Source organism: Antedon mediterranea, chromosome 11 (assembly GCF_964355755.1).
Source record: "Antedon mediterranea chromosome 11, ecAntMedi1.1, whole genome shotgun sequence".
Lineage (NCBI taxonomy): Eukaryota > Metazoa > Echinodermata > Crinoidea > Comatulida > Antedonidae > Antedon > Antedon mediterranea.
The window spans coordinates 4,839,551-4,853,343 of NC_092680.1; the positions used below are offsets into that span (position 1 = coordinate 4,839,551).

Here is a 13,793-nt window from a genome sequence, read left to right on the forward strand (position 1 = left end):
GAGGGAACCGGTGATCTTTATTACCCTTGTTGCTATGGCAACGACATCAAAATATATAAATACTGCGGTGGCGTTGTTGCGTATTAGAGACACGATGTATGTAGTTTACCGAAGGTCGATGTACGTTTAGTAAATGAAATTTATTCAGTGGACACGTACAATAGTATACAAGATATATTAGTGTAGTATTTTTCTGAATAGATCTGTATTTGACATTTTAGTTAGGAGTATATTGACTAACAATAATAATGGGTTCTTGCTCATCGAGTACGAATACGACACCACAGACGAATGGCGCTCCGCAATCGAAACCCAAAGAAGCACCTCCTCCGGCTAAGCAGACAACCCCACAATTAGAAGATAACAAACATATAGAAGAAGACACAGGATCAGGTAACATAATAACATTATTCAATGCTTTTACAATAGTTATTGTTATGGCCGACGTATCAAAAAGATTACACAATCTGTTTTTGTGTGAGAATAAAATTATGTAGGCCAACATAAAGTTGTTCAGCTGGTGCGACGGCCTGTGCGTACTTAAGACGAAATTGCCGTTCTCCGTGATATGTGTAAGCTTTGGGCCTAGGTATAATATCTCATGATTTTAGTAGTGCTACAGTTTATTGTTTTGTTTCTTCGTATTAAAACCCTATTAATTCTCTAACAAAATTGATCTAAATTCATTACAAACCATTTTTTTTTCAATTTCAATTTCAATTTTACTTAAACTTTTTGTATTGTTTCATAAACACTGTATATTAGGCATATGGTAAAGAATAATAATATGCATTTATTTTAAAATATTATAACTTTTCATCATTTAATATTATATTTATCCTCTCATGTAACTGAAATACACTTCTGTATGTACTAATCTCCAAAGTAACTATACTAAAAACAAAATGTATACAATGACGTCGAGATTTAAACACATACACAAAAAAAAACTATTTACAGTTTAAAAAGATTTGAAAAGTTAACCATCGTTCTTATTTTATGTCATTGGGTAGAGAGTTCCATAGTTTAGTTGTGATCATAATAAATTTCTTTTATTCTTGAGAGATAATTTATACAAATTTAAAAAGTATATATTATATCTATTGGCATTTAAAAATCATTTATAAAAATAATACATTTTTTATAATAGTAGATCAGACCCAAATTGGATGACGTTATTTGTCTAGTCATACACAATGTTTGCGAAACCATAGTGAAATAGCTACATGGACTACAGTATTGTCTAAGTTAAAATTGTTTATAACACTGCAACGTATAATCAATGAATAGTAGTGATCATAGTGCGTAAAATAGATATTCATTCATGAATTCAATTTGGACTACGTCAAAGGTTCGATCACAACCTCCTACAGTGACCGTTTGTTAGGTGGCGTTGACAACGTAAAACTAGCACGGGTTACATCCATATGGAACTTGTTGACCGTTACTATGGGAATATTCTTTATCCGTTCAACCATAAGGAAACAACAATACCATATTGAATTTATTCTATCTTAATTAATAGATCAATTTGTGTTTCCGTATTACACAAGTTAATTTGAACTTGGTTATTATCATTTTATCAATAATTGAATATATTTAAAATGACCAATATTAAATGGAACTTAATTATATCAATTTTATAACTACTAACTGTACTTTAAATAATTAACGTATTTGACATGTTTTTTAATGGATTTGATTTGACGTGTTATAAATTTATGACAAAAAACTTGCGCAATCAGAATTTCAATGTTTACCATCCTAGCAACTAGTCTGATGTACTGTTTAGTTATTAAATGCAGAAATAACCTTCGTAAAACAGAATAGAGACGTGGGTTTAAACAATGGTTTTATAAATCTACAACCAAAATTCGGTAGATTTTGCTAATATTCAGGAGATTAGACAAACATTTGGGAAGCTCTCAGAGAGAACATCCATAGAACCATAAAGAAATAAAATATGAATAAATATTTATTTATTTAAATTGGTCATCACTTTTTTATCAGTAGCATATGGTCTTTGATCAAATCTGATTGATTATTTTGGGTTTTTTTTTAGCGAAATCATTATTTTTGTTAGCAAAATTGACCTGACTTTTAATTCAAACTAAAAAAAAGGCCTATTCAATATTTAATTTTATTCATCTTTATTCTTCATTTTTTGGAGGACAATAGAATGACATACACAATAAAATACAAGTGTATTATTAGGCCTACACAATGTACGAGAATAATTACTTTAATTAATGTCTTCTTAACAATCTATTATTAATAATGGAGGATTATTCATAAAAGTATATAAAGCATTATTCTAATTTCGGCCTACTCTTTTTGGAGGTCAAAAGTCATATTTTTCATTGTTATCTAACATCCTATTTATTTCTCACTAGGTTACTATCAATTTGTTTACCATTGTCATGGTGACCAAACTAATGTCAATAAACAGTATAGTTATGTTTCTCAATACAGTTTTAGGATTGGTTGTAACAATGATAACCTAAAATTATTGTCTAATGAAAGTGTTTGATGTGTTCCATCGCTGTTTGTTCTTGAGTGACGAGACAAAATTTCATCTAACAATGAGTAAAACTGGCATAGGCCCCTTTTCAAATTTGTCATTGATGACATCTTTTGTTTTCACTCAATAGAGATATGAATTACTGTATTTGGTCTTCATAATGAAAAACAAGCCTCTTTGTAAACCACTAGAAAATTAAAAGCAATATTTGAAAAAACCTAGAAAAAATATTTATATTATTAGTCTAATCATTAAATATGTCGTATATTTTATATAAGCTTAGTTTGGTTTCTTTGTTTGTAAAAGACACATTTACTTTTAGAAATAAATTATTATAATATCCACAAAAAAAATGTATGATAATGAATAAATTTAAAAAATGTATACTGTATATTCATTTTATTTATATACTGTAGAAGGAGGAAGGGGTGAGTGAAAAAAAGAAAGAAAAGAGCTTCTAGAAATTTGTTGGCTGGGTGAGGAGGACCATCTGACCCTTTCCTATCACCACCACGTTCAGAATCTTCCCCCGTTGAAGCAAAATAAAATGTTAAGGAGGTACTTACGATTAATAAGTTAATTACTTAACATGGTTTTATCAATAATAAGATAATTACTATAGTAACATTGTTCTTTGCATGGGGTAAAGTATGTAACTTATTTTAATACTAATTAATAATTCAAAGCCATTTAGACTTGTTATTGTACATTATTGATGAATATATAATAATCAATGTTTACAAGAATAATAAGTTGATCTTTGTAAAAGCAAAATAAAAATTAATGTCATTGAATATTTCATAATAAATATGGATCTGTTTCTGCTGCAATAGCGGCAAATAAGCCATTTATATTTCAAAATAGATTTAAAATGTAATTTTTATATCAACTGGATTTCTGCTAAATTTAAAATATAATTTCTGCTAAATTTGTGCTCCTAAATAACTGTTTAAATCAATGTGTGGTGGTCGACAAAAATATAGCGTTGCCCAAAATGCAATAGGCTCAGCGGTAACGTACTGCAATACCCGTAAGTCATATTAAATATTATATTACAGTATGGTAAATTAAAGTTTTTATCATTTTAAAGTCATGAGTATGTGTTGATAGAAAAACATCATCACATTTTCGTGTGTTACAATATTAATCATTATTCGGAATAAAGCACATAATTAATATACTTAAATTAGGAATATACATATTGCTTTCAATGATTGTTTGTCAAAAAAAGACATGTTATCCTTTTCTTCTTTTTGTCTAAATTTGTCAGCTGGATTGATTGTTATACATGTTTTATGAGTTGTATAAACATATACTCTCATAACATTAAAGTGGGGTTCACATGGAACTATGTCTAGAAGAAGTGGATTTAATAATTTTCTACTAACTGGACTAACCTTGACATTCATGTGTTTTTTTTTCTCTCTTTATAAAATGGTTGAAGTGGTTCATTAAAATTTAAAATCTGTCTTCACATGTTGTTTGCTGGTAATCATGGTAACAATTGTTTGAATGTTGGAGTAGCTCTCATCTGTTTTTCAAGGTTGATTTTTTTTATGGTTAATGGACAACTCTCATTTACTTTATTCAAAAATGGTTGTAAATTTTAATCAATATCTGACATTTAAAGCCAGATTTTATTGAAAGTCATCGTCCTCGCATCTCAATTTACCAGCTTCAACTTTATTGCCAAAAAAAAACAATACATTTATCAGTACGGCAATAAGAGTTTTTAAAAAAGATTTCTCTGGTCCAGTAACAACAAATTAAAACAAAATGTGTTCAATGAAATTATTTTATAGTTTTATGTTTTTTTTCTGTGTTTCATCAATTTAATCTAGCATACACATATATAATGAAGTTTTATATGAATATATATCTCTTAAGCTCTGTCTACACTATCAAACTAGTTTGACAAAAAAGTGTGATGTGCCCAAATATGGTACTGATATGACATCATCATGTCCATACATGGACACATCACATTTTTTGGTCACATAAAGTATGATAGTCTAGACAAAGTAATACATTTTGTTACATTTTTTTTTTATATTTATGTGAATAATGCATAAATATCATAATTATCATGTTTTAAAATGTATTTTTAGTCCTGTAACTCGACGTACATTGTTTCCATAGTAAGTTTTGTTTAACAATTGGAACAAGTTGTCAATAATTATGTTAGTGCTTGTTGCTAGATAAGTTTGCAGAGCTCTGTTATTGTAGTTGTGTAGTAATTATTGATTTTTATTTTTCTAATTATATAAGTTGAATCTACTCTATAAATGCAGGCTATACATTATTATTAAAGTTAATTATGTATTGATCAATTTCACCTACTTACAACTTGACATTTGAATTTATTTTATTGACAATAAAAATATAGTTTATATAACCAATTTTATCGTATTAAAGGACAACTTATCCATAGTAGTATAGGTTTACCAACATGCATGGGAAAATCAGAAATCTTGGAATGGTTCCGATATCATATTTACACTTCTTATGTTAGTTACCAGTAAACCTGTCCTTTATGAGTTTAGTGCAATATTTAATTCAGTGTAAAATGTTGTTTAATATTCTCTTCTTCTTTTCCTTTATGATGTATTTGGATGATACACTTTGTATAGATCACTAGTTCATTATAATTTTAACCTTCCTACTATAAAATAATTAAATAACTTAATACGCAATTAGCCTAACAACATGATGGTAAAAGCAAATTGAATATATTATCATCCACCTTGCTGCTTTAATTGAGGTCACGCATTCATCATGTTTCCTGAAATTTTCATTATGCTTTGAATATAAATTTTTAAACAATTGTACAATTCACTTTTTTAGCTCCACCAAAAGAAACAACCCCACCAAAAGAAGAAAAGAAAGATGATGAAAAGAAAGATGAAGAGAAACCAACAGAAGAAGCAAAAGTACAAGGTTGGATGATTACTGATTGAATATTTGTTCTGATAATGGATTAGGTTAAAATAATACCCAACTAAACAATAGAAGTGTAACTCAACAAAACAAATGAACAGTGAGTGCTGTTACAAATAAAAAATGATTAAAATAAAACCTGTTTGAAATTACAGTAAGCTGTGTAGACTACTATTTAATTAGTATACCTTTATCCATGTGCAGCAACATAATTTAGAACAAAAATGTTCTTTTTTAGAACCTGAACCTTCTGTAGAGGCTGCACCAGCAGTAGTGGATTCAAAACCAGAAGAAGCAGCTGCAGAAGCTCCAGTATCAGAAGAACCAAAAGCAGAGGAAACACCGACTGAGACAGAAGCAAAACCAGAAGAAACAGAATCCAAACCAGAAGAAACGGAAGCAAAACCGGAAGAAACAGAATCAAAACCGGCTGAGTCAGCAGCTGAAGATCCACCAGCACCTGCTGAAGAAGCACAAGGAGCAGAGGAAACAGCAGCTGCAGAATCAACACCTGCAGAGGAAGCACCAGTATCGGAAGAAACACCAGCGTCAGAGGATAAACCAGCAACAGATGAAGCAAAAACAGACGAAACACCAGCAGAAAATGCACCCTCACCACCTGGTAAGTAATTTTGATTTGACATTTAAAACATTCTTGTTTCATCCAAATTGTATTATTTAAGTGGTATATCTGTATAACAAAAAAACAGTCCTAGTTTCAGTTTGATAGTTTGGAATGTCTGGAGGAGGATCCAAGAGTAGCATGAGGAACGTGTGCTCTCCCTAAAATGAACCGTTAAATGAAATACATTGTAATATCTATTTTTGACAGACTTGGATCCGCCATTGGAAGTGGTAATCATAGTTTTTGGTACATTTGACATTGATGGAGTCATGTACTATAGATTGTTATTGTTAATAAAATTGATATGGGTATAGTGTTCTATTATATGTTGAATTGTATACTTACAATAAATGTTAGATGATAATGTAGAAGATGTAGATGACACGTCACAAAGTGAACCACAATCTGAAGAAACTCATGTAGAAGAAACAACACAAGAGAATGCACAAATAGAAGCAGATTTAGAAGATACTCCAGCAGAGGAATCTACACAGCCTTCCGAGGAAGAAGAGAAACCTTCAGAAGAGACAACAGAAGAAACAGAGAAAACCGGAGAAACAACAGAAGCATTAGAATCTGCAGGAACAGAAAAGAAGGCTGAAGGTGATTGGAAACAGCACAAACTGCATGTCCTATAACATAGTGCTTTAACCAGTGTTTACTGTTCACGTATAACATATTGTTTCACAATCATCTTTGTTTTATTCATAGATATCTTAACATGGTCTAATTTAACTTACTAAAATCCATCTTAGGTTTTGTAAAGTATATTCTGATGTTTATTATTAACTCATGCAAGGCCTCATTGCATCTTATCACGACTCCTTGTAGGCACACTTTAAAGATAATGTGACTTTTAGGATATTTGTCATATTCTTTGTTAGGCCTACAGTCACAAACAGATAATATTTATTTTCCATAAGGTTTTTCTAATATAGCATTTATTAGTATGTGTAAATGTTTTCATTCACCCATTCATTATTCCCATTCATAATATCCCATTCATTATTTCATCTATTCACTCCTTTCATTCACTCACAGTTTGATTGACTAACTAAAAATTCTAATTTGACAGCACTAAAGAATGTGTTACAGATTTACTAATCGTTTGACATTTCACTAATTTATATTAATTATGACAACTACTATACGACTAACTACAGTATACATTTATCAAGTCCAATTTCCATAATACATATCACCGTATATACTTTTCTTTGATGAAGTACCCCATCCTTCTATGTTCATGGCATGCTCCTGTCTTGAACTCTGCCCTAAGGTCATTTTGGAAGACATCATTTCATTACATAAATATTCGTTATGACATCTTTGTTGTACATCACTATTATCGTGTTCTCAGATACTACATAATGTATGTAATTAGTACCGAACTGTCGATAAATAACAACGGTTTAGAAATACATGCAAACTACACACAATTACGATTTTGCCTACAATTATGGAAAAAACCCTGCTAAAATTCACAATGAAAACTTATAAAAACCACCATCCCACCACATTAATAATGATAGCATTTTTTTACATAATTTGTGTAACTACTTCAGAATAATATATTGATACTAACTGTACTTAAAGACTATAAATGTAGTATTGTGAGATTAGTTTTCATTTGTTGCTTAGCTACTACAGTATAACAAAAGAAGACAATGTTGTTGAATACAGACCTTTAGAATCATTGTGTAACAGATATCTTAAGAGATATTACTTGCATTACTTGCTATAAAGTTCGATAATCAATTACCAGTATAGCATTAGTTGTTTTTTTAACTTTCGTTTGGCTTTCATTTTGAAATCAGGATCAGTGATTAGAATTGAATATTAATAACGATTACTTATTATCATTTTATTGGCAAGGAATAATACCGCCAATAAGGTTGAACTCTACAGATAAAACATAGACCGATCTAATGCGAATAATATTTTCAAGAACTCAATACAACTACATGAGAATCATAGCAACAACAACGTACTCTGCACGGAGAGCGCGCACACGCATACTTTTCTATTTCACTGCTCTTGACTTTTGGGGTAGTTAAAAGAACAGAGACAATTAATAAGACTATTGTTAATTAAATTCTTTTACAATATTATACCATACCAAACTGGCCATGGCAATAACACTACTATACACATATTTTGTTTTTAGTTCATGAAAAGCAACCAACTCACTAGAAAAAAAAAAGTGTGACGCATTTAATTTGATTAGAAAGAAAATTGTTTGTATAAAGTTATTTTGGACGTTATATGATTATACAATGCTCAATTATTATCCATAATGGACTGATCCAGGTACGTGTTTATTATCTTGTTGCTACTAGCAACATAATATTGATTCCTCTTGGTAAATAGGTTTACATGTTTCACGTGTAATAACCTATAGAGAAAAATGGCAATCTCTGTATAAAATCACTTTTTTACAAATAAGAAAAGGTGTTGTAGTTTGTAAGCTACTGTAACCTACCAGTATACAATTATATTGGACAAAATGACCAAATATCTTCCAAAACCCATAAAATGTGTACATATAAGATTTTAATTAGTTTTTAGAACACTAATCTATATAGAATTCATGCTAATCTTTCTAACAATTACCATGTAATAATTTGGTCACATCGTTGACTTGGTTTAAGTGCTGATAATTAAACCTATGAGAGATCGGATTCATCAATTAAGTTTACTTTAGGTTATACTTGGTAACCAAAGTGAGTAGGGATATAATACCAGAGAATTGGCAATTTTGCATGAGTATATACTGTATATCAGCATGGCCCATTTTGCATGAATTAATCCAAGTTTACTGGAGGTTCTACCTGGTAACCAAAGTGGATACGGGTATAATACCAACATGGCCCATTTTGCATGAAATAATCCAAGTTTGCAGGAGATACTACCTAGTACGGTAACCAAAGTGGGTAGGGATAATATTATAATACCAGCATGAAATTTTGGTTGAGTTTGATATCACTAGATAACCTAAGATAACACCCCTATCAACATTACATACCATAGTTATTTACAGTGTGTTGCATGTAGAGTAATGGAAGCATTTTAGAGTAATGGTTTAATTTATAGTTCACTTCACAAAGTGTTTTCATGATTATCAATTTTTCTATGACTTACTTTATGATCTTAAACAAACAAGGTAATATTGGTGCATGATTTGAGGTAGTATCACTGTGTATGTTTATAATTGCATTTGTTTTTTACATAATTTATATTTATATATTTTTCCTAACTATTACAACATTTTACTGAACAGTTTGTGTTAAGTTAACTTTTAGGTTGTAAATTTGCATCATAAGATGATGCATGTATTTTTACATATTTAATCTTGATATATTACAGTCAACACTTGGACTACTCTGCAATGTCTGACATTACAAATTCTTTTTGTTCAAATGTTTTAAATTTGTTTGGTTTTTTTTTTCGTTGCAGATGCCAAAGAAGAGGCAACATAAGTTTAAAGTAAATGTAAATGTCTGAACTAATGAACAATAATGTCAGCTCTTCCAACCTAATTCGACAACCTTCTGATAGCAACTGTGAAAGAGCATACTTCGACAACGCTCTGATGGCACTGGTGGTATCTGTGAAAGAGCATACTGGTCTCACTTGGACAACCTTCTGATGACACAAGTGGCCCTGAAAGAGCACACCGGTTACAATTGACAAACTTGTGGTGTCACCAGTCTTCTTGTGAAAGAGCATACTGGTTTCATTTAGTTGCACTGCAGTGGAGCATATCCTGTGTGACTGAGACAACATTTATGACTGTACCAGTAATATATCTGTATAACGGCATCTGGTATTGCTCTTTGGATGGCACCAGTAGTATCTGAATAAGAGCAGATTTGCAGATCTCGAAATGAGATGCTTGAATGTGGAAACCGGAACATGGTCCGATACCATAAGAATGTTACTATAGATAAAGAGATAAATATATAATAAGTTATATCTTGGTAGTATCGGCCGCCTTGAAAGTTTTTCTAGTGTTTTACCCCCTCAAAGATAACATATATCTTCATGCATGTAATATACTTTAACCTTATTCTAAATCCCTTCATTGATTAAATAGAATTAAATAAACTGTTGTAAATATTTAACAAATTTGTAAAAATCAAATTATAATTACAAATTTTCAAAATATAATTTGAAAATGTTATTTGGCATACCACAATAGAATGATTTGATGATTATGATGTTCCCAAATATGGTAGTGATATGCCCAAATATGGTAGTGATATGACATTATCATGTCACAGCAAATTGTTTTGTCACATAAAGTTTTATAGTGTAGACAGATCTTAAAGTATAATGAAGCCTATTTGTAAGTGTTATGATTTTAATTTTTCCAACCAAAACATATATATATGATAATTAATATGCATGATAAATTATGCAATAAAAAGTATTTCATTGTACAGTCAACTTTCTCAAAACCAAACTTTTATCAAAGTCCCACCCCAAGGTCCTAAATTCATTTTGATCGTTAAAACACATTCCGAATACCAGACTTTCCCGAAAACCAGACATACATCAGGGCAACCCAACAGTGTCCGGTATTGAGAGAGTTGACTGTATCTTATATCTGTTGATTATTGACTATACGTAAACGTAAATATTCTTGTTTGAGTATAATGAATGAATTATTTAGTCATTCTGCTGAAGAACACCGACTTTGTTTGAGGTAACTTTTACCATTACGTTTTTTTTAATTTGATTGGTTTGTTAAAAAAAGAAAGTTCTTAAAGAGCATTGAACACACAATTTATTTTTAATAATTCAAAAAATAAAGAAAAGTTACAATATACTGCGTACTATGATATATTAATATATATATATATATGTATAAAATTATAAATGTTATAAATATAATAGGTCTGTAATATAATGAAAAGTAATTGTGTTTTTTTAGTCCCAAACTTATTAAATTTGAATACATCACATAATTTAGTCTTAAGCTTGGTTTCAACTTAGACCATGGACCTAAGTTAGGTCCAATTTATAGGTCCATGCTTAGACCCACGATTGCCTTGTTTAGACGCAACACAACGATGTGGGTGCAGCACAAGTGAGTTGACCAATCGGATGTTCAAATCACTAGGCGAATTTGTTGGCGCGTCAGGTTATACGCATGCGTAGAGAGGGATTTGGACGCTCGAAACATGAGTACGCATGCGTAAGCTGACGCTTTCGATTCAAATTTCAAACAAATTCGCCTAGTGGAAAATCGACTTTACGTTGCGGCGCCATATTAAGAAACCAAGCTTAAGGGTTTTTGTTTGTGCTGTAAGGGGTACAGTTGGTTGAACCTCATAAATGTGCTATACTTTATTATTCGATGTTGTTCCTTCTTTTTTACCTAACTAGCTCCTGTTTGTTCCCTCCCACTAAAAAGTAAAACAATGTTAATTTTCAAAACAAAATAATGTTGAAACTAAATTAGCTGAATATTGTATATACAAAATAAAAAGTTAAAAGGTAATTCAACTCAATAATATTTGGATATGCTGACTTACAGATCGTATGCCTTTGAAATAAAAAGATCTTTTAGAATTATTTAAATTGAATGTATAAAATTTGATAAATATAAAAAAATTAATAAGCGAAGTCCTTTTTTGTGATCATGACTCTGTCGGGAGAATTAAGGATTTTACATTTGTTTTAAACAATGAATCATTATTATCACCAAATTGCATTCGTACAGGCCTACTTACTAAAGGTGCTAATTTATTGTATACAATTATGATTATGACAAAAACTGCGAAAGTTAGAACAATATTGAAAAATATCTCAGTGTCACCAAAAAAATTAAATAATGTGGGCAATACAATGATAGCGTTTCGCTAATTGTTGAACGCGGCGCAATGACGTAACAAAGGTAACCAATCACGATATGATCATCATGTGTTACGTCAGCGCTGCGCTTTCCAAGTGGCAACAAAGCTTTAGTATTAAGACCTACATAACGTAAAGTTACAGATGTATAAGTTGCCCGTATGTGAGATTAAAACCCAACATCTTCAGATACTACAATTCAAACCTTTTCAAATAGAATCTTTTTGAAACCGTTTAGGCTATCCGGCGGCGGCCGTCCTTTTAGAATGTTCAATTGTGCTTCTTTCTTGATTATTTATGATGTATATACACCTCTGATGCTAAATATTATTCAATTTAAATTAATTCAAAACTCCAGAGCCACCAATATGTACCCTTATAATTCCTATTGATTAATTTCTGTTTACACCCACTGTACTTCAAACATTATACGATCGTTTCGTCCATTATGTAAAATTAATTTGAAATTAATTTTCCTTTAATGAAGATAATAATATAATAAAGAGATGTAAAATTACATAAAGAATGATTCAAACCCCTGTAGGCCTATGTTTAAATTCTTGTTTTTTATCACGAAAGTTATCAATTCATTATTTACTTCTTATTACTGTATTATCTTGTTTTCAATAGTATAATATATTGTGTAAATTAGAATATGAATTCAATTAAAATTGAGTGCAAATCATTTAAACTTTTTATTTCAAAACCACGTTAACACATTGAAAGTACTGAATACAATAATTAAATGTTGGTAAAATGTATTAATTTAATTTAAAACATGTGTACGTCTGTTCGATTGTGGAGGTATAAAATTAAATACCTCCATGGTCTGTTGTTGATTCACCTTTTAACGCATCTCCTAGGACGTAAAATCATAAAGGTATTTTAATTCCGCCATAGTAAGTTTTAAAAAAGTACGTACAATATTCTTGTTCTTATTTTGGTGTCACGCCCAATTAGGCAATTGTAAATTATTAATAATTGTTAATTTGATAACAAATGATGCAACTATAACAATACAGTATACGTACTGGTTATCTTTTTGTTTTCAGTCGTTTTAAACTTTGTTAGAACAAATTAATTATTACAATTTTTGAAAGAGATTTCGTTACTTTGTAAATTACCAATTTCTGTAAATATGAATATAATAAAATATATTGAGAAATATATGAAATCGTGTTTGTTTGATTGGTTTATGAGTGTTTTTCAGCATGGAATAATTTCCAAGAAGCGATTAATAGGCCTACTATTTAATTTGTTTGACGATAACTGCCACTGATCTATTTTTAGATTATTTAACGATTATAATTGCCAGCCAGTCAGTGGGAAGAAATTAGTTTAACGCTCTCTCGTGCAGATTACAAATATATCGTTTTATAATAGTTTTATAAAAAAAACCTTAACTACTGTCTACATGCATCTCAATATTTATCAGCAAATGTTTTCATAGATTCTCTTTTCCCAGACATGCTTTGGGGTGTGCGCATGCCCAGTCCGAGTTTCTAAATACCCATTTTATTTAGTAAACTAGCTGCAGTGTGAACTATAGAACCAACCCAAATCCGATTTGAGGCTAATTAGTGCATTTAGTGACAGAAGGCAGCTCAATAACAATCCAACCTAAAACATTGAAGCCGCATATGCATAGTTGAAATGTTAACATTATCATTGTAACTGTTTTACGAATTGTACAAATAGTAAAATGTGCTTAAATTAGGCGTTTGTGTGTGGCTCGCCTTGTGTTTATTGTGTGGTTCCTGCGTAAATTGTAAGTATTGCATGCCTCGCCGTCTCGCACTTTATATTTTTTTTTTCATATTTTAAAGTATAAGTTTCCGGGGACCAAGCTAT

At 30.5% G+C, this 13,793-nt stretch overlaps 1 protein-coding gene across 3 annotated transcripts; it reads left to right on the forward strand.

Annotated features, from left to right (window-relative positions):
- Positions 1–76: 76 nt before the first annotated feature.
- LOC140062575 (uncharacterized) lies at positions 77–13,095 on the forward strand. Of its 3 annotated transcripts, XM_072108844.1 has the most exons (6): positions 77–393; positions 5,366–5,385; positions 5,431–5,458; positions 5,697–6,080; positions 6,441–6,686; positions 9,540–13,095. In XM_072108844.1, the coding sequence occupies exons 1-6, from the start codon at positions 249–251 to the stop codon at positions 9,560–9,562; spliced, it is 846 nt and encodes a 281-aa protein (XP_071964945.1). In that variant the 5' UTR covers positions 77–248; the 3' UTR covers positions 9,563–13,095. The 3 variants fall into 3 exon arrangements, with proteins under 3 accessions (XP_071964945.1, XP_071964943.1, XP_071964944.1); XM_072108842.1 differs by having other exon boundaries at positions 5,366–5,458; XM_072108843.1 differs by having other exon boundaries at positions 5,366–5,458; positions 9,808–13,095.
- The last annotated feature ends 698 nt before the right edge of the window (positions 13,096–13,793 follow it).

Excerpts from the sequence above, each read along its gene's own strand:
- LOC140062575 (XM_072108842.1), top strand. The coding sequence starts at position 249 with ATGGGTTCTTGCTCATCGAGTACGAATACGACACCACAGACGAATGGC. Across the intron at positions 5,459-5,696 it reads AGAAGAAGCAAAAGTACAAG|AACCTGAACCTTCTGTAGAG; the intron begins GTTGGATGATTA and ends GTTCTTTTTTAG. Across the intron at positions 6,081-6,440 it reads AAATGCACCCTCACCACCTG|ATGATAATGTAGAAGATGTA; the intron begins GTAAGTAATTTT and ends AATAAATGTTAG.